Genomic DNA, 23677 nt, shown 5'->3' on the forward strand with positions numbered 1-23677 from the left:
TGGATCCAATCAGTGATCTGAGCAACTAACTGACTGTTGGACCGGTTGCATCAGTTGTGTGGTCAACCGACTGATGCCAACTGATGTGAACAGATGGGAGACATGTAGCCAGGAGACCAGCATCAAAGGATGATCAGAGCAGCCAGAAAAGCGGTGACCGAGGGGAATGATGGATGGTAACCACCTAGACTGATCCATCACTAACTATGGGCATCCTGTCTGTACTGATATAGGTGATGAGCTAGTGTGACTGGTGGCTATGTTATAATGTTTGTGCTCCATGCTCCCCCTCACTATTTCATATCCAACTGGCTCTGGCGTGCATAAAGGTTTTCCTGGGCTAATTGTATCCGCTCTCACACATGCTACCAAGGTCACGAGAATCTTTAGATGGTCATAGGAATCCTGTCCGTGCTGATGCAGGTGACCAGCCAGAGTGACCGGAGGATACGGGTTGGAGTTCATGTGCTATGATCCCCTACGCTGTTCCATATTCAACTAGCTCTGACATGCACAAAGGTTCTACTGGGCTCATTGTTATCCGTCCTCATGTATGTAAATTATCTTGGGTGGGCCTAGCCTAATATATTGCATAACAACACAGTCCTGTAGCTAGGCCCAATACACATAATATATCTATTGTACTATTACTGACATTAGGCCTAGATTACATCGTTACCTTAGCCAAGACCAGGCTAATAGCACACTACATGCCAATTCTACAATAATATACACTAGGCTTAACCCTATTCACATCTTAACACCGCTATCTACTGGGGTAAGCCCAGTGCATATACTACGGATCTAGTGCACAACCCCCAAGGCCCAATCTAGTGTTACCATATGCACATATATTAGGTTTCATCAGACTAGGCCCAATGCATACTACAGATCTAGGAGACAAGCCCTAAGGCCCAACCTAGTGGTATCATATGCACATATTGTTGAGGTTGGTGATGGATCAGTCTAGGGTGGTTACCATCCATCGTTCCCTTGCTCCCAGGTCTGTCCCTAGTTGTATCTCAATAGACTTCGACTCACAGCTCCATTCCCTTGCTCCCAGCTCGTTACAGCGTGTCAGACAGCCTCCTACACTGTTAGGTTATGAGCCCTGCGCTCTGACCGCTCGTTTCGACGCTACTGCCGCTGCACACACACCTCTGCTGCTGTTGCAAGCCTCCTGCCTTCCCCAGGCACTCCCTGCACATCTGTGCGGTGCTCTACGCTCCCTAGTGTCTCCCTGCGCTCCCTGCACCTCCTCCGTCCCCTCCTGCGCATTTCCCGTGCTGCCACAGGCTTTAACGGTCCCTTGACCTCCTGCGAGCGCTTGTAGACACATAGGGCTTCCACAGCTACACATAAACACTTGGGTGGGCAGAACTTGGAGTGGGTCTATCCCCGTCTACCTTGATGGGCTTCGCCGCCTTTCAGCCCTGGAATAAGCCACACCGGGTATCCATTCCTTTGTGTGTGTGGCAGGGGTCAAGTTCGTGTCTGTGTGTGGCTCTCCCCATCTATAAGCAACTAGTTTTGCGTGATTTGTGTGAACTACGGGCTCTCTTCGCTTTTCTATATAGTTAGATAGCTTAGACAGACTCTTCTTCGCGCCTGGGACGTCCTACACGCACCGCACACCCTCCTACACCTCCACAACTCGGCTCACGTCGCCCTCCTTGCATCATCATCACCACCATAGCTCACCTACTCCACCTCACTCCAGCATCAGGACACCATGTCCTCGTCTAAAGAGCTCACCTCCTCTCGACGAGTCACGCCCCTGAACGACGTCAACTATGCCCAATGGGCGAAGGAGATGCGGGCCTACTTGGCAGAGAACAAGCTCTGGTTCATAGTCATCGGAACCATCAAGGAGCCGAGTGCAGGGGACCCGGAGCACATCACCTACCTCGAGAAGTCGGCTCAGGCCGCTGGGGCCATGTTCCTTGCTGTGGATGCGTCCCAGCATGTTCATTTCACCGGGATCGAGCTGGATGCACCTCTGATCTGGGCCAAGCTCCAATCAGTCCACCTCCAGAAGGTGTCTGGGGCGCGTTACAACGCTCTGGACGCTGTTTTCGCTGTCAGAAAGCAGCCTGACGAGTCCTTGCCTTCCCTGGCCTCCAGGGTGGACACCCTCGTTCAGACCTTCAAGGACTTGTGCCCGGACAGCTACACGCTCGAGCAGCTGCTCGCAGATCTAGCTGCGATGTCCATGCTTCGATCCCTGCCCCAGGAGTACGACTCCTTCACTTCAGGTCTCATTCAGCGGGATGCCACCAAGTCTGAGATTGTTCAAGCCTTCGTGCGGGAGCATCAGACGCGGAACGGCCGCCAAGATGGTTCTGCCTCTGCAGAAACCCTTGCCATGCGCGTTGCAACACCTACAGCTAGCAAGGCGGACCTCCTGTGCGATTTCTGCGAGATGAAGGGTCACGACGAGGAGCACTGCTTTGCCAAGCGCGATGCGCGCTCTGCTGCTCGTCAGAAGGCTGCCGAAAGGCGCCAGAACCGCCGCAACCACAAGAAAGGAGGCTCACAGCACGCCCAGGAGGCCGCTGCAGTCCCCAACTCCACTCAGGCCGTCTCCATGGCTTATGCCGTCGAGCACGCCCTTGACGTGAGTTCTCATTCGCCTTGCAGACTCCAAAGTGATCTACTCGGCCGGTGTGGGCTCTGTGCGCTTCATGCCGCAGATAGGAGGGAAGCCTGGGCGGTTGCTCGAGTTCGAGCATGTCCTGCATGTTCCTGACCTTGGATCTAGTCTCCTCTCTGTGCTGTATTCAACTCGTGAACGTGGTTTCTCTGTCTCGATCGAGCGCGACGTGATCTCCTTCCGCCGATCAAGAGCTCTGCTGTTCACCGCGACGTGCAACTCCAACAATGCCGCTTACCTCGACGGCAGGACAGTCCCACCTTTGCAGTTAGCTCAGCCGGCGAGTACCGTCCCTCTGGACCTGTCCCTGTGGCACAAGCGCTTTGCCCATGTCCATCACACGGCGATAAAGCAGCTGATCGACCAGGGACTCGCCAAGGGCGTTGTCATTGCTTCCTCCGCTCCCCCTGATCCCATTTGCGAGCCTTGCATTGCAGGCAAGCAGCGGCGTCCCGACGTGCCCAGGATCGCTCAGCACCGCGCCTCCAAGCCTCTGGAACTGCTGCACATGGATTTGCATGGTCCTGTGCCGGTCAGGACTCCGGAAGGCTACCGGTACTGGCACCTGATTGTAGACAACTGCACGCGCATCTACGGCCTCTTCCTGCTTCGCAGCAAGGCCGAGGCCTTCCCAGCTTTGCAACGCTTCGTCCAATGGGCGGAGAACAAGCTTGGGACGCGTGTTAAGGCGCTCAGGGATGACAAAGGTGGCGAGTGGATGTCCAAGGAGCAGGAGCGATGGTGTATAGAACGAGGCATCGAGAGGCAGCACACCGTTCGCAACGAACCTCATCAGAATGGTGTTGCGGAACGAGCTAACCAGTCCCTGGCCAACGGTGCAACCTCTTTGCTCGTTGAGTCAAACTTGCCCCCGTCGTTTTGGGGTTATGCCGTTCAAACCTACGTCTATGCGCGCAACAGAGCGCCTACCTCTGCTCTGCCTGCGTCTCTGACACCCTACATCGCCTTCTTCGGGGAGAAACCGGATGTGGACCACCTGAGGGCTTTTGGATGCGCTGCCTACGTGCACGTGCAGAAGGACCAACGCCGTGGCCTTCAATCCCACACCCAGAAGTGTGTGTTCATCGGTTATCCCTCGGAGTACAAGGGATGGCTCTTCTACAACCCGGAGACGAAGAAAGTCCTCATCTCCAATGCTGCCATCTTCGATGAACGCAGTTTTCCGGGTTTGAAGTCGGCCGCGTGGGACGTTTCTAAGGACTTCTTGCTCGAGTCGTTGCCTTCAGAGTTGCCGGATCAGGTGGGAGTGGTTCCACCGCCCCCGGAACACCTCCAAGACGAGCAGAATCCTGCCGTCCAAGTCTTGCCTGGTCCGGTGGGAGTGGGTGATCCTGCACCCCTTCCAGCAGCTCCTGATGCACCTGCAGAAGGTCCTGAGCTCCCTGCGCCTGCCCCGCCTCCTGAACATCTCCAGCCTGCTCCACAGGACGCTCCAGGTCCTAGTAGACGGCCCAGAACGCGTCAAGCGTCCAAGCGTCGTGCCAGCTCTTCACCACCTCCAGAGCTTCGTCGCAGCACCCGGCACAGGACTCCACCCAAGCCTTGGTGGGAGGTTCCTAAGCTTCGCCCTCGCGAGCCAGCTCCTGTCATTGAGTCCGAGAGCTCCGAGAGCTCTGAGGACGAGCTGGACTTGCTCAGGCCGGGTGCAGATGACCCTGACTTGCAGGAGGCTCATATCGCCGCTGCAGTCGAGGCAGGCATTGACTTCTTGGCCGGTGACTTCTTGGAGTTAGACGACGCCTTCCAGCACGCATTCGAGACGTGTGCTCTCAAGGCGGCTGCTCATAGCCCCGAGCCTCGCTCATACAAGGATGCTATGCGTCGTCCTGACTTTGACAAGTGGCATCAGGCGGCCGTTGAAGAGATCGAAGCACACATGCGCAACGGGACTTGGACCCTCGTTCAGCTGCCTCCGGACCAGAGAGCCATAGGCTGTCGCTGGGTTTTCAAGGTCAAGCGCAACGCAGACGGTTCCCTAGAGCGCTATAAGGCTCGATTGGTCGCCAAGGGCTTCAGCCAGCGCCCTGAGCTCGATTACAACGAGACCTTTGCCCCTACAGCCAAGTGGGCCACTCTGCGAGCCGTCCTTGCCATGGGTGCCCTGGAGGACTACGAAGCAGACGCTGTAGACATCTCGAATGCGTTCCTCAACGGGGATTTAACCCAGGACGTCTACATGCTTCAGCCTGAGGGCTTCGAGCAGGGTGACAAGGACATGGTCTGCAAGCTCAACCGTTCTCTGTATGGTTTGAAGCAGGCCTCGCGAGTCTCGTACCAGAAGCTGGACGGTGCTCTGCAGGAGATGGGATTCGCTCGCACCCGGTGCGATCACTGCGTGTTTGTTTGGAGAAAAGGCACCACCCACGTCATGGTGCCGGTCTACGTCGACGATCTGACGATCGTTGGCAGGACCAAGGCAGACAAGGACGCCGTGAAGGCCGAACTTGCTCGCCGCTTCAAACTGCGTCATCTCGGGCCCATCTCCTTGCTGCTGGCCGTCGGTATCACTCGGGACCGTGCCAAGCGTCAGTTATCCATGGATCAGCGCCGTTACACTCAGGACATGCTTGACACCTTTGGAATGACCGACTGCTCGCCGGTGCTCACTCCTATGGACCCAAACACTCGCTTGTCGGCGTCCATGTCACCCCAGGCTCCGGAGGAGAAGGCGGAGATGGTGGGAGTTCCCTCCATCAATGCCGTGGGCGCCCTACTCTATCTGGCCATTGCCACTCGTCCAGACATTGCCCATGCGGTGGGAGTGCTGTCCCGGTTCTCCAAGAACCCAGGTCCGCGTCATTGGACCGCCGTGAAGCATCTGTTTCGCTACTTGAAGGGCACGCTCGACTACAAGCTGACCTTTGGGCCGGACGAGTCAGGAGAGCCGTTCACCTCCTTTGTGGACACCGATCACGGTGGAAACCCTGACAACGGGCGCTCTACCTCCGGGTTTGTGCTCAAGATGGGCTCTGGAGCTGTCAGCTGGTCTAGCAAGCTCCAGACGACGGTTGCACTGTCTACAACGGAAGCCAAGTACGTGGCAGCGTGCTATGCCGGCAGAGAGGTCCTTTGGCTTCGCAACTTGCTCTCTGAGCTTGGATTCCAAGCTACAGCCGCTCCCTTGAGACTCCAGATAGACAACCAGTCTGCCATCTCTGTGGCCAAGAACCCAGAGCACCATGGGCGCATGAAGCACCTTGATTTGGCGTTGAACGCTATTGGTGTGGTCTAAGGGCGTCTAGCAGCTGGACAACACTCGAGAACGAGCTGGAGAGCACAGACAGTGAGCAGAATGAAGTAAATACATGGAGAGGGCTATCCTACCTGGAGAGCACAGACAGTCAGCAGAATGAAGTGCCCAACTCGTCTGTGGCTCTCCAGTAAAACTGTCAGCACAGCCTACGAGCTAAAGCGGCCACAGCCACCCGAAATAAGCGCCAGAGAGATGGCAAGTCACCACAGACAACAATTGGCTCAGTGACACCGTCGAAGCCGGTCTCATCACTGTGGACTACATTCCGACGTACCAGATGCCTGCAGACGCCTTGACCAAGGCTTTAGGCCCTGTTATAAAGAAGTCACAGCCACACGAAATAAGCGCCAGAGAGCTGGCAAGTCACCGCAGACAACACCCTGCGCTGCCCTGCCCAAGGGTGCATGCAACACTAGGCTCTGTCTGGTATGGGGTCAAGCCTTCTGTAGAACACCTCCGGGTCTTTGGGTGTGTTGTCTACATTAACATCCAGAAGGACAGGTGCCGTGGCCTCTCCTCCCACTCTGACAAGTGCATCTTTGTGAGCCTCGCGGAGAATCACAAGGCCTGACTCTTCACCCACAAGCGGATCATCTCCAACGCTGCCATCTTTGCCAAGTGGTACTTCCCCGGAGCGTGTTTAGCAAGCCCAGACAGTCATTGACAAGCCGGAGCCCCTGATATGAGGAAAGCCAAACAAGCAGGGTAAAGGTGGCACATACTTTCAACTAAAGCCATCTGCAAACAACATATAGGAGCTGCAAGCATATAGCCTTGCTGCTGGCTTCCAGAAGCAACCACTAGGGACATTCAGTCCTATGGGGGTACGCTAACTTATTTTTTTCTAAGTCCTTTACTCATTTATACTCATATTGCGGAGATGAGTATCTCAGTTCCGACTCCCCTGTAGGATGGAGTTGATTGTTGTGAATGGGCCTCATTCACAGTGACAGAAATACCCCAGCCAAAATGTTACAAGCGTGATAATCCGTGAATATCGAACGGACAAGCACTAGTTTTAGATGGGACACAGCAGCGTGACATAGCAGGTGCGGGATTGCTTACATAATGTGATAGTATCAGCTCCAAATGTTATCTGTCGGTTTGCCGAGTTGCTGAAGTAAGCGCTGCTGTGATAACAATCAGTTACATAATTGTATGGTCTACTGTGCTTTGGTTTCTCTGCATAATGACAGTTGCCGCATTTGGGTGGATTTTTGGGTCCTTATGCGATAAGATAAGATAATAACTCCATACACATAGGAGCATTGTTGAAAGTTGGTGTCCTTGCATGTCAGTGGAGCTCAAGTAGATGTATCCGGAATACAGATATAGTACCTGTATACAGATGCGATGAAAATATATCAAGCAAGATTGGTAGGTAGTTGTCGCATCGACAATAACAGACTTCACGTAGGCGGTGCGTTGACACTGTTTGAGTCAAATTAAGAATATGATCAAGGAGTGTTGGTCTCTTTGCGTACTAAACATATCAAACGAACGTAGACGAATGTATTCATTTTCTTGGCTCTGAACGCTCCAGCTGAGCAGCACTCGCATGAATGTATGAAATTTTGCCTCAGAGGCTGCACCTGTCCTTGCTGGCATCAATCCATCCACTACTACTACTTACTAGGCTCTTTCCATACACTCTCTTTGCTTACTATGGGGTCCATCTATGTTCATTTCACTGGAGATGGCTACAGCAACCAGCCTGATAAGAAGAAGAAGACTGAGGGATGTATCAAGTCATGGGTGAAGAAGGAGTATGGACATATGGGGTGAAAGGAGCTATTTGTGACATCCAGGTGCGTTCTCTTTGAACTTTTTTTTGCATTATAACACGATACTTATGGTTTTCAGTTCTAGTACCAACCATAAGGGATTTGATTGCGGTATTCCAGACGAGTCATCGCACTTTACTGTGATGATAAGCTACAAGTATTGCATTCATTTAGAGGGTCATGTCCACATACCTTTTGTCTAAAAACTTGATGGTACGTTCCCCGCTTTGTTTATCGAACGTTCCTTGACGGCTTGCCCAGTACGCATTCGATCACTAGGCGTTCGATAAGTGTGCATTCCATTGGTGCGAGTTCAGAAGTTGCGAGATATGCCATTGCAAATTTAGTAGTGACAAGTTTGATCGCTGTGCTGTCAAGTTTTGTGTTTGTGTCGAAGAGGTGAGAGGAATTCTTGAGGTGATAGAGGTGTACCACCAATTCTTCAGCTTCTTCTGCAAAACTCCTGAGGTCCCGGTCTATCTAAGTCGGGGATTGCTCAGTTGGCTGTCGGTTAAAGAACCTGACTTGAATTTGATAAGACAAGCTTTGTGAGCTCGTCGGCAATACCTAAAGAGGTAAGAGAAGGGTTAGCCTGTATGGGAGGCTTGAGGGGTCTTGTGTTGATGTCTTGTGCGACGCGCCGTGCGTCAAAGTTCCTGGAGAAATAAACAGAGAGTTGTTCCTTTGGTGGTGAAGGCAATAGAGTGTGGGAAACGGATTTGAACAGCCTACAGTGGCTGTGTAGAGTCGATAGAGTCGATAGAGAAGCTGTCCAGGCACTCGAGTTCTGATAGAGAAAGTTTTAGCAGACGACTGCTGAGTACTTTTTGGGGGGAACTGATTGATTTCTCATTCATGCCAGTTCAGCTACAATTTATACTCCTTAGCTAGGCCAGCTTTCTGAGTCACATTAGTAATCCTAGCAGTGCTGAGTCAGCTTCTGACTCAGCCAAGTCATAATTTGTCATGTGCTGACTAAGATCGGGCACCACTTGGTAATCCTTTCCTAATATAGTCAGACTTTCCTGGGCTAGTTCCGCACCTATTCACTTTAGGGGTGGGACATCATGGGTGGCGCTTCAGAGACAACCGGGATGCACTGAGGTGTAGTCCGATACGGATCTCTTGACCGACTGGAGCCATCAGGTTCCATACGAAGGGGTTGGCGGGAGTAGGGTGCATCGCATATGGCAGATAATCGGTACGACGTCGTTGGTTGTGGTCGTTGAGGGATAAGGCAAACCAAAGGGGAGGAGGTGGGCCTAGCGTAGGAGACAGGCCTGGATCTTTGTCCAATGTGCCAACACGGAATGAGGGATGCAGGGTAATGGACGTCAAGTCCTGAGTTGTCTTGGCCAAGGAGTGCACCGCCTGCGCTACTGCTGCGCTCGGGTCTGGTCTCTGCAACGTCCCAAAAGACCAGGTCGACTCACTTGAAGGTGCGAGGACTACTGAGTGCTCCCTCCAGGATAGTGCCCCACAAGTTCCCTGGACGGGGAGGTAAGATGTAGGGATGGAGTTGTGTGCCAATAGGCGCAACTACGTAGCAGCCTTGAGGGGGGTATGCCCTAGTGAGCCCTGGCGGGGGAAAGTGGAGGGTGACAGAGTCTTCCTCAATGCGAGGTACTGCATTGGTAGATCCTGTAGAGGTATCAGTAGTACCGGACGACATGACCGTTGTTGAGCTAGCGGGGATGCCGGACTCACTCTGGCATGTAAGAGCAACATTGGTAGTTGTCGTAGGTGGTGGGGATGATGGAATAGAATGGTATTGGTGAAGTCAGGGTGGCGTGATTACTGCAGACGACGTAGGTGCACCCTCACTGCCAGACGTGTAGAGTGCGTTCACAACTTGGCTTGTGTTGCCAGCAGAAGGTCCATGTCGAGTGAGAGGACGATCATTGCGGTCAGAGAGGGAGATCTCAGTGAGCGGCTGCATGGTGTCTTACGATAGAACGGGTGGTTTCCTGATAGAGAGGAAGAGAGCAATCCATGACTTAAGTGTCACTCTGCATGAGGCTTCGTGCAGCGTAGGATAGTTGGTGTACTTTTTCGGTGCGGTTCTATCAGACATGTGATTGGATGTTCTTGCAGGCTTCTCTGACACTTCGATAATTCAGTTTGGGTGACTCGGGAGGAATGGTACGCTGTATTGAATTGACCTTCTGTGACAGTCTTTGCTAAACTTATACCCTTCTGCATGGGGCCGTCGAGGCATGGAATATGCCGGCGATAGATTTCATTTGGCAGTTTTTCCTTGGTTACCAGTTCATTGTCGTGTCAGACACTCCCTGTCGGATTATTTACAGTATACCCCTTTTTCTTTCGATATCCGTTGCATATCCCGGCGCTGAGTTCATGTAGTCTAATACAAAAAAATTCGATAATGAGTCTACGTGTCCTCTTCCCTTGCCATTGCCACCTGTGGTCCATCCCAGCTGCTCAATGTGTCTGATTTAACTTTGAATTAGAATAGTAGTCAATCTGAACATGCGGTGGATGTACATACTGGCTTGCATGGTGGCGTCGGCGGCTTTGGTAATGTTGTGTTTTGTCCAATCTCGCATTGACAGGCGGGCAAGCTCAGGCGTGACGCGTAACATGACATGCTCCGAGTTGATGACCTGCCCTGAAAACACGACAATCCCATGCACAAAGAAGGTGACGCAGTCGTCGTGTAGTCGGAATATGGACCGAACGGTGTTGCACACCCAGGTGCCGGTGTACTCCATACGAATGTGTATGCTGATGTGCACGTCCCCGAGGATGGGTGCCGTGAACGTCCATATAAGGAGGTTCTTCTTGGGTGGGCTGCGGTCCTGCAGTCGCGAGCTGATGGCACGCTGGAAGAGCCACCGGGGAGGTGGTTTGGGTGAAGCGTGGCTTGGGTGTAGGCCGGGTGTGAGTGTAACGGCTCACCCAGACCGCGCCCCAGATGGAGCGTGAGCACCCGGCTAGCCCCCACCATGCGGTCGGGTCCTTTCCTGGGAGTTTTGTGCAATGCCCCGGGGCATGTGTTGCATGTGGGTGGGTAGGATACCCTCGACCACCCGCCAGTATCAAAGAAACGAGTCCGACAACCATCTTACAGCTTTCTTGATGACATCGGGGGGAACTCCCAATATCAGCAATTCCGTGGTGCCTCCGATGCAGAATGAGTGACCCGTAAGCCTCGGGAGGCCTGGCCTCCGTCCAAACCAAATTGCATTTCTTCATGAAAAAACGCTGGGTGAGTGGGCGGGTGCTGAAGGATGTCTGATAAGCAAAGAGGTGGTCCGAGTTGGCGGGATTATTCCAGAACAAGTGATGGCAGAGAGCCTGAATGGGGTCCGATGATCCTCGCTGGCGAAGGATCACGACGTCTTCCCCTTGGCTGAAGCGAATCTTGGTGGAGGGGAGATGAATGATATGGGATGTCGAGGCTGGGGAAGGAGGAGTGAGGTCCAAGCGACATGGACTCCTCTTCGCGGCAGCCGGTGTTGTCGACGGCGGAAGGAGCTTGCCAAGGCGGTATTGGCCCCAGAACGCCACGCATGCCGCAGCAAAGACGGCTATGTCCACGGGGTTTGAGAGGTTAAGTTTAGCCCTCAAGATGCGCAAAAAGTTGCGGGAGACCGGGAAGCATGGCGGGCAGCGCGAAGAGAGTGGACGCTGATTCTCCACGCCGTTCAAGATGTACTTCAGCTGCTTGCCTCCTTTCCACTCCGCATTTTGCGCTGCATGCCATGCCTTAAGGCCGGCAATGGCGTTTCTGACCGTGCTGCCTGCGTGGCGGCCTTTGCTGGATGCGGCGAACGCGCATAGGACCAGTTCGTCGGCTGGAAGCCAGAACCTTCGCTGGATCTTTTCTTTCCTGCAGAAACGGATGAACCTATTGACCGCGCTATTGTAACCTTGTAAGGTGGATGGCGCCCACCCGTGGTGCAAAGTCCTTGCCAGCTGAGCCTCAATGGTGCCTGAAAGTTTGATTTTGTTCGGGTTATGGAGCTTGGCCGTCCTTGACTTCCCACGCGGTAAGGCAAAGTAGTCGACATGAGACGGGTCTCGAGAGGATATGCGAGGTTCCCGGTGTTTGTTGCGGGCTCGTGGTGACGGTGTCGACGAAGTGCACATGAGGAGAGCTTAAGCGCAGCACGCCGCCCAAGGTCTCTTGTCTATTTTGGTCTGAGTCTCCTCGTTGACACTCCACTACCTCTTTGTCTATCTCTGATATCATATACTCTCCTTTCCTTACTCTCCCCTTCTCTCTCTCTGTTTTGAAAGAGAAACACTCGACTATAGATTGACACAAGTTGTAGCCCTACTTATGAGGCCGGAGATGCAGAATGGGATCTTGACCAAAGTGTTCGACCGCAGCGAATCACCTGGAGCTATACCCCTCAAAGGCTTGTCTGCTTTGTTCTGGATTGACGGAACGTACTGTGAGATGACCCACACATTGGATGCACGCATGAGCGCGACGATCCTCTGTAGAACGCAATTCTGTTCCATGTTCCTCGACTTACCGGCCTCGAGTGCGCCGATAACCCCTTGATTATCCGATTTCATAACTAACCGCGTGTTCGATACGCCTCTTGCGATAGCGACTCTGAGGCCGAGCTCGACTGCCACCATTTCGTCCCAACTGATGTCTCGTCCGTCGGATTTCCAACCCAGTTTGAGCTCCCAGGCGTCCCATGAGCCGTCGATTACAATTCCGATGCCGAACGACGTGAATGCGTCAACCCAAAGGTCGCAGGTCAATGTGGTTCTCGGCACTCGGAGTGTGCTGCCGCATTCTGGTAGCTGCAGTTGCGACCTCCAGAACTCGATGTCTTCGAAGATGCCATTCGGCTTTCTTCTGAAAAACGGCGAAGAGGTGTAGTGGAATGAGCTGACAAACTTCGAGAGGTGAACGAGTCTCGAGCAGCCATCCGGCAGGGCCATGCTGCAATGAACTAACGTCCCCAGGATCTGTTCCGCTTCCTTCCTCGTGAAGGACCTGCCAGGTATCCATGCGTCTAGCTTTTTAAGTACCTGCTCTTCTTTTCCTCCGGAATGGACACTCGTTTCGTCACCAGGTCCCATAAGAATCTGAGATACTTGAAGACCGACGCGATATCACGGGTTTTCGATGGCTTCCATGGCCAGCCGAGGCCCTCCGCTAGCTCCATGATCTCTGCTAGGCTATACCAATATACCGGCGCCCCTTCTGCGCTGGCTTCGCTTGGGAATCGAAAAAACGTGAAGTCGTCTACCCACTTCTTCAGTGCGTCCACCCCCCAAGCCAGGTAAATCGCCGCCATACTGTCTGCAACACGGCCCCATACGCCCGGCGAACTGGCCGGGCCAAATGGGGCGTTGTGATCGATCCAATAACACCCCTTCCAGTGTACCACGAAGTGCCGTTGCTGCTCTGGACAGATCGGGATGCATCGGAACGCTGCATCGACGTCCAATGTCGCGACTTGCGAGTTCGGCGGAGCCTCCATGACTAGGAGTGCCATTTCTGCGAATGAGCTCCACTCACATTGAAAGTGGTCGGTATCGATCTCGCTATTGACGGATGCGTGTGAGTGGTCGTTCCGTGGGAATGAAAAATCTTGAATCATTCTCATTCCGGATGAGCCCGCTTTTGGGACTGCCCCGAGCGGCGACATCCTGAAGAAGCCTATGAGCGATTCAAGCTCCGTCCTCAAAAAGGGGCCCGAGTATCGGCCTGCCGATCTCTCTTTCTCGATATATGCATCGATCGTGTCGCTGTTTTCCAGCGCTGATCGATGATTAGGAGGGTCGTAAGTTTTCAATAACGTGCTCGTTATACCCATGTCAAATCTGATCTTGATGTTTGGTGCTATGTCCGGAAACCTGTCCAGCAGGCCAAATTTGATGAGCGTCTCATGCCAGCGATGTGCAATGAGTGGAGTGATGATGGGGAACGGATCAGCAGACAACGGTGCAGCTCTGCGCTCCGTGATTTGCGCCGCCGCAGTGTGTGCACCTGTGGTCTCCTTTCTTGCAAGGTCTGTCCTCTTTCCTCGAGCACCCGCCGGCCATGTTGAAGAAGAAACAGTATTGCCGGCCTTTGGCGTCTTTGACGGTGCGGTCGTCACCTCTGATAAGAAAAATTGGTTGTCCATTGGTGAGCGTGTCGGCCTTGCACGATGAGGCCCTATGGCCCTTGCCACCGCACATGAAGCATCTTGCGTCGATGTGCTTGGGGACAGACAAGTGTGGGTGGCCTGTCGTTGAACGCCCCCCTGGTTCTGCTCTCAAGCCTGCGCTCCGCGAAGTGGGTTGGGACCGAAAGGGCTGCAATGAGGCCATGACCTGCGCCTTGAGATATGCGGGCTCCACCTTTTTCCAAATGTTCTTATGGAAAGTACCCGGATCTATCCCTTCGAGGTGACAGCGGCGGTGAACTTCCGCGTCGTACGCCAGCTAAAGCCCCCAGTTCTCCGACGTGGCCCCGTCTGTGTGACATATGCGGTTGAAGTGCTTTTTCCACCGTTCATAATCCCGTCAGAAATATGTCTTGATGTGCTGGAGCAGACACTTCCAGGCCTGGAACCATTCGCCAAAGGATAGTTTAAGCTCGCCGGCCGACGGGAGGATCTTTTCCGCTTGGATCAATCCCCTGGCCGGATTAACGGCGTACATGTCAGTGAGCAGGGAAGATGTATTACATCCGTATTCGGCGACAGCTTTATCCGTGAGGTAGTTGAGCGGAATGTGGGTCGTCCACCCTTCCTGAAACTTCTTCCTGATCAGATCCGTATTCAAATAGCAATCTGCTTTCGCCTGTTTTCCCCTGACCAGTTGGGGGTGGCGCGGGCCTTTGGTCGTCTCCGGAATGCGGTGTACGTGTCCTTCTCTCCTCGCGTGACGCTTCCTTGTGCGGTCGCCACACGAGTTGCAACGATATGGTGACTCCGCTCTCGAACGGTGGGCACCTGATGGAGAATGCTCGGTGGACGAGCTCCTACTAGACCCCGGATACCCTGAGGACGACCTTGAACTTGAGGAACGACCGCTTGACGACGACGAGTGTCTGTTGTGCCGCCTCCTGGGGCGGCCACGGGTTCTCCCAGCCCCTTCTTCGTTGCTCTGTCCTTGGCCAGCAGACTCTGACGACGAATAACGGCGTCTTCTCTTCCTCGCTGGGGAAGCATTGTGAGAACGGTGACACCTGGGGCGCGAGTGGTCCCATCTCCGCTTATGCTGGTGATGTCCCAATGAGGATCTCCTTGGGCTAGACCAAGGTTCCGGGCTCCCGCTCTCTCGGTGTCTCCCGATATGCCCCCGCAGGGTGGAGACTTCGCGCCCAGATGGCGTTGGAGATGCAGGAGGGGTTGGGGGAGCTGAGCCTATGTGAACGTCAGCCCTCTGCCAACCAGCTCGCAATTTGGGAATGCCCTATGGCAACCCGTTCAAGGCCCTATGGCCTGAACCGATTAGGCCAAATGGCCAGCCTCGTTGCATATGCAAGTCAGCGAAAGACTCGCCAGCGGCCCTATGGTCGGCTTACGGTGGTCCATAGGAAGCAGTCAGGAGCATATGCTCCAACTCGCAAGGGGTGCGACAACTCACCCAAGTCGTCGGACGGGGGAGAGGGTGATCCTCGCCTTCCTCCTCGTCTTCCTCCCAGTTTGGGGAGTCGTTCTCGATGCCCATCTCTGGTTCCTGCTCCTTGTCTTCCTTGTCGCCCCAGGTCTGAGACTCTTCGGAGGCAGTGTCTGATTCGTGCGGGACGCCTCAAAAGGTGGAGCCGGACGTGTTCGACGTTTCGTCGATGATGTCGGCAAGGTCTTGCCTGGTAAAGAGTGCCTTGAAATCCGGGTGATCCATGTAGAACTTGATGTCCTCGAGGAGGGCACGTCGGGTTTTAGCTTTAAGGACCGCTACTGTTCCATCTTGTTCAAGTCCCAGGTGCAAGGCCAAGTCTTGTAGCTCTCTTTTGCACAGCGACGACAGCCGCTTGTTGAACAGCAGAGGTCGTTTGATCCACGGAGGCATTTGTCAAGTTTGTGATAGGATTGCTTTAAAAATACAAAAACGTAGTAGCACGATCTTTGCTGCCCTCGGGAACAGGAACAGAGGGCCAGCGAGGCGACATCTGCCACCCAAGAACCGGCACTGCCGCACGTGACCTCCGCTCCGGTGCGCCCACCCACGTCGACAGGAACAGCAAGGATCAAGAAGCTGCATTGTCCAGGCAGCCAATACGCAGGATAAGTGGACTAGGGAACGGAGGAGTCGGAAGTGCCAGGCCAGGCTCAGCATCCAGGGCCTCTCGTTGAAGAAGGTGAGCGGGTCAGAGGGTTTGGAGGGGTGGGCCGTTGGACCAGCTATAGCTGTCGCGTCCTGCATATCCAGCAATGTTGCGGTCAGAGGGGGAGTCAAATACGAGAGGAATCCACTTGTCCCATGACATGGTCACGAGGATGCTCCACAAGTCCCCTGGCTGCGGGGTTGTAGTAGAACAGTGTTGCCAGAGAGCGATATTGGTCATTAAATGATTGTAATATTCTGGGTTGGCGGCAAAGGTCACGGAGCTGGAGTCGGTGTCACTGTCGGTTGTATTGAAATCCTGAGCATTACTGGGAAGCTCTAGCCGATCACAGCTATGGAGGGATTATCGGTTGCTTTTCTCGCTTTGAGAGGGTAGAATGTTGTCTACCTGGCTGGGGAACGGATTAGGTCCAGATGAAAGTTCATTGTATGGCATATTAGGACGTTGGCGAACGTAGAGGTGAGAGGGAGACTGTCCCATTCGTGCATGCGCAGTATGGGGGGAGCAGTCAGACTATTGCGTGCAGGTACTTTGCGTGTGCGGGCTTCCTTATTCTTCCCACGTGCATTTCCGCTTTGTGGCGCTTTGTTTCCTTTCATAGGACCAACCATTCTTCGGTGGTCTAGAGTGCTGCACCTGGTTGATCTCATCCAGGAGGAAGGTGTGGTCATTGGACCACTCCCCCTGGCACAACACCCACTGCGCATTCATCACCTCCGGCCACAAGTTATCTTCATTGTGGCGGGGACGGGCGGCCCGAGACTCTTGACAGCGCAGAACGACGGCACTGGTTGTTAGAGCGCGCGGGGTGGCACTAGTCATTGGAGTATGCAGGACGGCATTTGCGAATGAACACGGCTTCTTGCTGTGCGTGCAATTGCGGCAGGCCGTGGCTTTGCCTCGGGTGATGGGCAGCTGGCACCCCTTCTTTGTGGCCTTGTACTGCAGGCACGGGGTGTTGACCTCCAGCTACAGGATCATCAATTCCGACTTTTGGCGATCGCAAAAGGTACTTACCTGCCACAGGCCGTCCTCGTCGACAACCAACACCGGCTCGTCGTGTTTGGCCCACTTCACAGGGGCCAGGCCAGGGAGTGACAGCTCCGTCTGACCATGGCGATGCTAGACATCACCAAAAATCAGCTTGCTATTCTGTTTCTGACCGCGTACTGGATACGCACCTTAATCAACGTGGCGGAGACCTCGCTGTGGACGTCTGTATCAGAGCACATCGTGCTCCACGAGACTGCTCCCCCCGCACAAACCTGTGGCACTACCACCTCAATCTGACTACTCCACTCATCTCCCAACTCTTGTGCATTCCCCTTTCCCTTTCCACTCCTCTTCGGATGCTTTGGCGTCTCCTCCTCCTCTGCTGGCAACACCATCGTTTCATCTTGCTGCAGTGCGACACTTGCCAACGCTGGTTCCGCCAAATTGGCGGCGTCAAGGGCACAGAGACGGGCCTGCAGGTTGGCACCCTCTTTGGAGACTGAGCCCTCGAGGCAATCGATCTGGATAAGTGATCAGACTTGATGACTCAAATTTCATCTCTTACCTTCAACCACTATGGCTCCCCGCGTTAAGAAGAAGATCACCGCCAGCCAGCCTGCAGTCCGCTCGGCGGCTAAGAGGGGGATACTGTCACGTGTCGATCCAGACCAATCTACACCAACCTGCTCTGCCGATCTTCACTGATCTTCTCCAATCTTCTCCAACTCGTCTCTAACTCTTTGCCGACTTCTTTGCCGACATCAATCCCGCCTTTCCCGTTTTGGCCGAGGGCGGGATACATCTATCACATGCACCAGGCCACCAGCGGCTCAATTCCCCGGTGTTTCCAGATCTCTGAATGGATTCAACTCTGACTTTCCTGTTTCCTGTTCCCTTTGTCTGACATCATAGTTTCCCTTTGTAGACCTTAGTTTCCCGTTGCTTGCGACAGATCTTTCGGACCGTCCTTTCTGTCTCTTCTCTAGATATGTTCCCTTTGTGTTCCATGCATTATCGCTCGTCTCCATATGTTTCCTTTGTGCGCCGAACAGCGCCTCCAAACTCCGCATCTCTGACTTGCCACTGGTCCACTTTATGTATTTAAACCGTCAAACTGTACTGTAGATAGTCAGTTCGAATATCGACTAAGCTTCTCTCTCTCTCCCGCGGACTCAGAGCACGTAGCAGCCTAGCGCATGAGCTTAGGCTTGGTCTGCATCCATACTCGACTTCACCGACTCCTCTGACTTACCAACTCAACACCGACACGTCTGCGATGCATCTCCGACTTCCCTCGACTTTATCTTTGTGTTCTTTCTTTCCCCTTGTCTCATTCTTTGTATCTACCTTTCGGACTTTGGTCCTCCGACCCTGTTCCCCTTCTGTATCTGATCTTGACAAGAAGTTGGACCCTCCAACAGAGGTACATGAGGCGATCAGATTGGGGTTACATCGCAACGGCGCGTCACATCACCCCTGCTACCCGAAGGAGTGGACCAAACTACTAGCAGCGTACGTGACAATCAATGGTGTCTGCGCCTGGATGCTATTTGACCTCGGATCCAATACGGATGCCGTGAGTACAGAGTTTGCACAGGTATGCAAACTCGACGTGTTTGAATTGCAGAGCCCAGTCACATCGAAACTGGGCTGTAAAGGCAGTAAATTGAAAATCACCCATGGTGGACACTGTCATACCATGCTAGGGAGCATTAATACTGACTGGTATTTTGATGTTGCAAACATTGCTCACTACGACACCGTGGTCAGCCTCCCCTTCTGTGCTAAGCATGGGATTACGATCATACCAGAAAAGTGTACAATAAGATTATACGATGGCAATGCAATTCCTGTTGAATTGGAAGGGGGAAGGGTCGGCGACAGAGACAAATGGGCTAGGCCCTCACCGCAAGCAAAACTGAAAGATTCCTTTTGGAAGTAAATAACCAATAAATCCAAGACACCCACAGGCCAAAAACACCAGTTCGATCCCACATGCTTGATCATTGTGTACCTGACATCAGCAAGAAGAACTCACCAGCAATATCAAAACTCGCCAGTGCATGAGTACACATTGAGGAGATTGAGGATATTATATTTCCTCAGGAGTTTGAAGAGGCATACCGACAGCACTGGTGGGCTGAGGAGGATCAGCAGAAGATGCCATGGGGCAAGTGAATACCTTTCCCGGGACCGCCAGGGTCAGAACAGCCCAAAAAGGCAAACAGCACCCAGGAAGCTGATGGTACAACACCATCAACCGCCCAAGAACCCGTTTCAGATGGAGCCATCCCACATCTCCGAGACCGGTGGACAGAAAGTATAGCAGATATCATGGGAGACATTCCGCTCAGAAAGCCTCCTTACAGGGAGGTTAATCATAGAATACTGTTGATAGATCCAAATGTGAGGTATCGGGGGCATAGGCCTCAATGCGTGGAGGCGTACCAACACTTATTACATGACAAAATACAGAAATACACCATGGCTGGGTGGTGGGAATGGAAGCCCATTGAGAATGTGCTTCCTATGCTGTGCATTCCCAAGAAAGATGGGAAACTGCGTACCATCTTTGATCTCCAGGAGCAGAATGGTAATATGGTACATGATGTCACCCCTATGCCAGATCAGTATAGGATCCGGAATGATGTAGCATGTGCATGCTACAGATCCAAGCTCGACATGAGCGACACATACGAACAAGTCTGTGTTGAAAAAGGTTATGAGCTAAAAACAGCTTTTTTGACAATTATGGGAACTATGATCTCCCATGTAATGCAGCAAGGGGATTGTAATGCACCTTCAACATTTCAGTGATTGATGACGCACATATTCTGAGATCACATCGGAATATTCATACACATGTACCTGGATGATATATTCATTTTCCTGAACACTATTGAGGAACACAAGCCGCATCTTGGCCTTGTGTTCAATGCTCTGTGAAGGGCACAGCTCTATCTGTCAAAGAAGAGGGTGAATTTATACTCCGAACAAATGGAATGTTTGGGCCATATTATTGATAACCAAGGGATACATGCCAAGGTTGACAAACTCAAGCAAATTCACGGGTGACATATACTGCGGAGTTATACCGAGGTTGCACGGTTCCTGGGACTAGTACAGTATCTATCTCAATTCATGCTGAATGTGGCAACCTACATGGCCCCACTATCTGACATATATAGCAAAGGGATGCCATTCCATTGGTGTCCTATACATGATAAGTGCTTTGAAACAATAAAAGCATTGGTGTGTAATGCACCAATCTGTCAGGGACAAAACTACAGGGCAAAAATATCAGAAATACGGAGGTCCGATGTGCAGGAAAAGCAGAGATGAACAATACCAAAGCTGAACAGGTCTGGGATGAGTGGACCTAAGTCCAACATGCAAAGGCGTACTGCCCAGACCACAATGCAGAGTCGAAGACGCAATTCAGAGACAATATAAAGAAGAGTGGTATGCTGACATTAGAGCAAAGTTGGAGCAAAGTTGGAGCAAAGTCGGCGCAAAGTGGGGCAGAGGCGGACTTGACCCGAAGGGTTGCTACACACTCGAGATCCGCTTAGGAGCAAAGGGGAAAGCCTAGTTGATATTGGAACTGAGGAATACCGTACAGACAAGCTGATATAAATACTCAGCAGAACAATGGAAAAGTCGGAGATGAATCTATCATCAGTAAGACAAAGGGAACAGGGAAGAAGATCTAAAGTACATGTGGAACACAAAGGGGATCAGTGCCAAAGAAACCGAGCATAAGGGAGAAGAATACAGTGTGAGAATAAGCAAGGACGAACAAAGGGAACATGGGAGAGTCAAAGATACGAAAAGTCTGCCTGAGATCCGTTGGAGGACCATGGGAAAATGAGCAGCAAAGAGCAGAGGAGACATTGGAGGACAGTCAGGGATGACAAGCAATGATCGACGATGATTGACCCGTGACAGGGTGATCATATGTCGGCTCACAGGGATGGTGCACCTCATCCCCTGTACCACCAAGTCCACTGCAAGTGAACTCGCATATATATTTCAAAGGGCAATTGTTTGGCTGCATGGAGTCCTGGAGACAATAGTGTTGGACCAGGATTCTCGATTCAATTCCAGATTTTGGCGAGAATTACACCGATTAATGGGTACCCGCTTGTTAATGTCAACCAGTTTCCACCCACAGACAGATGGTGTCACTGAGCATGTGAATTGATCAATTGCACAGATCTTGCGTGCATTTGTATGCCTGGATCAATCTGACTGGGCCGATGTAACACTTTGACACCATGCACACCCGATATCTGCCATTTCGCGCTACTCAATGCCATGGCTGTGCGGAAACCTCTCTCTTCATGCCACGACAACAACCTTGGCCCTCGACAATCACAGCATCTGGTAGCAAGGAGATGGCACCTGGCATGATCAGCGGACACCTTGGTATCCCTTATATATTTGCTTTGCGATGTACCGTACCTTTTTTTTGCAACGTGCTCACCCCGTTTCTCCACTGTATTATGCCAGAACTAGTGTCAGAACCAGCAAGCAAACCAATTGACTACCGAAACACCAGCACCAGCCTTTTATTTGACTATCTTCCACCTATCAACCTATCTATCCTACCTTTGACAGCCACCAGGTTTGCCTCTTCAATCCTTGCACCTTTTATCTTTGCCTCGCCTGCCCTTGCCGGGTTGGCATCACCACACCGAGTCCCTCGCCCTGACCAAATTTGCAATGAACACATCACGGTCGGAGACAACAGGTTATACCCCATTTGAACTGACCTATGGATATGTACCGTGCATGTTAGATGTGGTACATACTGAAAAGACATTGTCTGGGGTGTGGGATTTTGCAATATGGGCAACGGACTGTCTTCAACAAGTGTATGACACCATAATCGAGGCAAGAGTCAGCAAGCACACCATGCCAACATCTGGTAGAACTCCAGAGCTATAAAAGCTATAGAGTGCTATGGTAGTGCTATGGTAGTACTCTATAGTGTATATAGACTGCCATAGCAATGTAGATTTTTCCTGAGAATTTCCGACAGCACAATCACCCCCCATATCAGGAAGGCAATCTCGTGTACGTCAGCACCTCGAATATCAACCTCCCTCTACGGAGAGCATGGGAACTTGCTCCTAGATTCATTGGCCCATTCAAAATACTGAAGTCAATGGATGACATCAGTGGTTACAAATTAGAATTGACTGAGGAATTGCAGAAGTGCCACATATATCCGCAATTTCACATATCAAAACTCCATGCTTATGTATCAAATGACGACACCAAGTTCCCAGGCCGGGAACCTGCCGCCTTCTATGACTTCAGGCAACCGGTGTCCCACCCCTAAAGTGATTAGGTGCGAGACGCGTAGAATGCATGCAAGAAACATGAATGCAGTCTATAGGTAGCCACTCACAATTACTATAGAGTACAACTTGCGTGACTACAATCATAGTAGCCGATCCTTAGTTATGCCAGTTTCTTTCCCAGTACTCAGAAACGACTCACATTAGTATTTAAATATTTTTGGGTAGTGTAATAGTTTTATTTATGTACACATTTGACTGTTCACTACACTATCATGATCACATATCATGGATCAGACGGTCAGAGTAGTCTAGATACACCTCAGAAAAGGGGAATATGTGGGTACTCAGACATGTTGCTATAGTAACACAGGGCTGTGCTGCAAGGCTGTGCAGATTAGTAAGCTTGCTGCAGATATTAGTAAGCATGCTGCGGCGCAGCAGGCACTTAGTAAGCCTGTGATGTGATTGGATGGAGTGGTAATGGCCAAATTAGCATAAAAGGAGGGCACATGAGCCCTTCGAGGTAATCAATTCACTTTCACCCAGAATTGACGATTGATCACAGGAGACTGTAGATCAGTTTCTATTAGTATTAAGCAGCAAGAGCAAGATTAGGAAGACATTTGAGTGTTGACTTAGGCAATAGATGTCACGTGTCGATCCAGACCGACCTACGCCGATCCGCTCCGCCGATCGTCACCGATCTACACCGATCTTCTCCTCCGATCTGATCTCCGACCCTTCACCGACTTCTTCACCGACGCCGATCCCGACCTTCCCGTTTTGGTCAAGGGCGGGATATGCTGTCGCGCGGACTGTAGTGCTAGTATATAGTCACACAGTTGCCTAGGGTCCCGGTCTATCTAAGTCGGGGATGACCTAGTTGAATCAGGAGAAAGAAATGGGCCGCTTGAATGTATTCACTTAAACAGAGAACTACGCTCTATCCTTTTGTCTGTACTGGAAATCCGTTCCCACGCTTATAGGGAAGTTACTGAGTATGTCGTCGGTCTTCTGGAAGCGTCTTGTCGGTTCAATGTATCCTATTTCCTATCTTCTGGAAGCGTCTTGTCGCTTCGGCGTATCCTAATTCCTATGTCGTATGTCCTGGAGTGATACTTAGATCTATTGCCTAAGTCAACACTCAAATATCTTCCTAATTCCTATGTCGTATGTCCTGGAGTGATACTTAGATCTATTGCCTAAGTCAACACTCAAAAGCGTCTTGTCGCTTTAACGTATCCTATTTCCTATAACGTATGTCCTGGAGTGATACTTAGATCTATTGCCTAAGTCAACACTCAAATGTCTTCTTAATCTTGCTCTTGCTGCTTAATACTAATAGAGACTGATCTACAGTCTCCTGTGATCGATCTTTGATTCTAGGTGAAA

General features: G+C 52.0%; 4 protein-coding genes across 4 annotated transcripts in view; 2 read left to right on the forward strand and 2 right to left on the reverse strand.

The window, feature by feature from the left end:
* Positions 1-1813: 1813 nt before the first annotated feature.
* On the forward strand, positions 1814-2236 carry PUNSTDRAFT_76115 (uncharacterized protein; the record flags this gene model as incomplete). Its single annotated transcript, XM_007388196.1, has 1 exon — positions 1814-2236. A coding segment is annotated over one exon (423 nt), but the record flags the coding sequence as incomplete, so codon positions are not given.
* Positions 2237-11245: 9009 nt separating this feature from the next.
* PUNSTDRAFT_20950 (uncharacterized protein) lies at positions 11246-11623 on the reverse strand (the record flags this gene model as incomplete). The annotated part of the gene is made up of 1 exon (XM_007388197.1): positions 11246-11623. A coding segment is annotated over one exon (378 nt), but the record flags the coding sequence as incomplete, so codon positions are not given.
* A 2589-nt stretch (positions 11624-14212) lies between these two features.
* On the reverse strand, positions 14213-17215 carry PUNSTDRAFT_138507 (uncharacterized protein; the record flags this gene model as incomplete). Its single annotated transcript, XM_007388198.1, has 6 exons — positions 14213-14453; positions 14507-15057; positions 15281-15426; positions 16592-16952; positions 17001-17105; positions 17165-17215. The coding sequence occupies 6 exons, from the start codon at positions 17213-17215 to the stop codon at positions 14213-14215; spliced, it is 1455 nt and encodes a 484-aa protein (XP_007388260.1).
* A 4937-nt stretch (positions 17216-22152) lies between these two features.
* PUNSTDRAFT_24587 (uncharacterized protein) overlaps positions 22153-23677 on the forward strand; it is a gene marked incomplete at both ends in the record, with an annotated part of 3854 nt that continues 2329 nt past the window's right edge. The window contains one exon of the mRNA XM_007388199.1: positions 22153-22310. Coding sequence (XP_007388261.1) covers positions 22153-22310 — 158 coding nt within the window. The remainder of the gene's footprint in view (positions 22311-23677) is intronic.

Source organism: Punctularia strigosozonata (genome assembly GCF_000264995.1).
Source record: "Punctularia strigosozonata HHB-11173 SS5 unplaced genomic scaffold PUNSTscaffold_17, whole genome shotgun sequence".
NCBI classification, from domain to species: domain Eukaryota; kingdom Fungi; phylum Basidiomycota; class Agaricomycetes; order Corticiales; family Punctulariaceae; genus Punctularia; species Punctularia strigosozonata.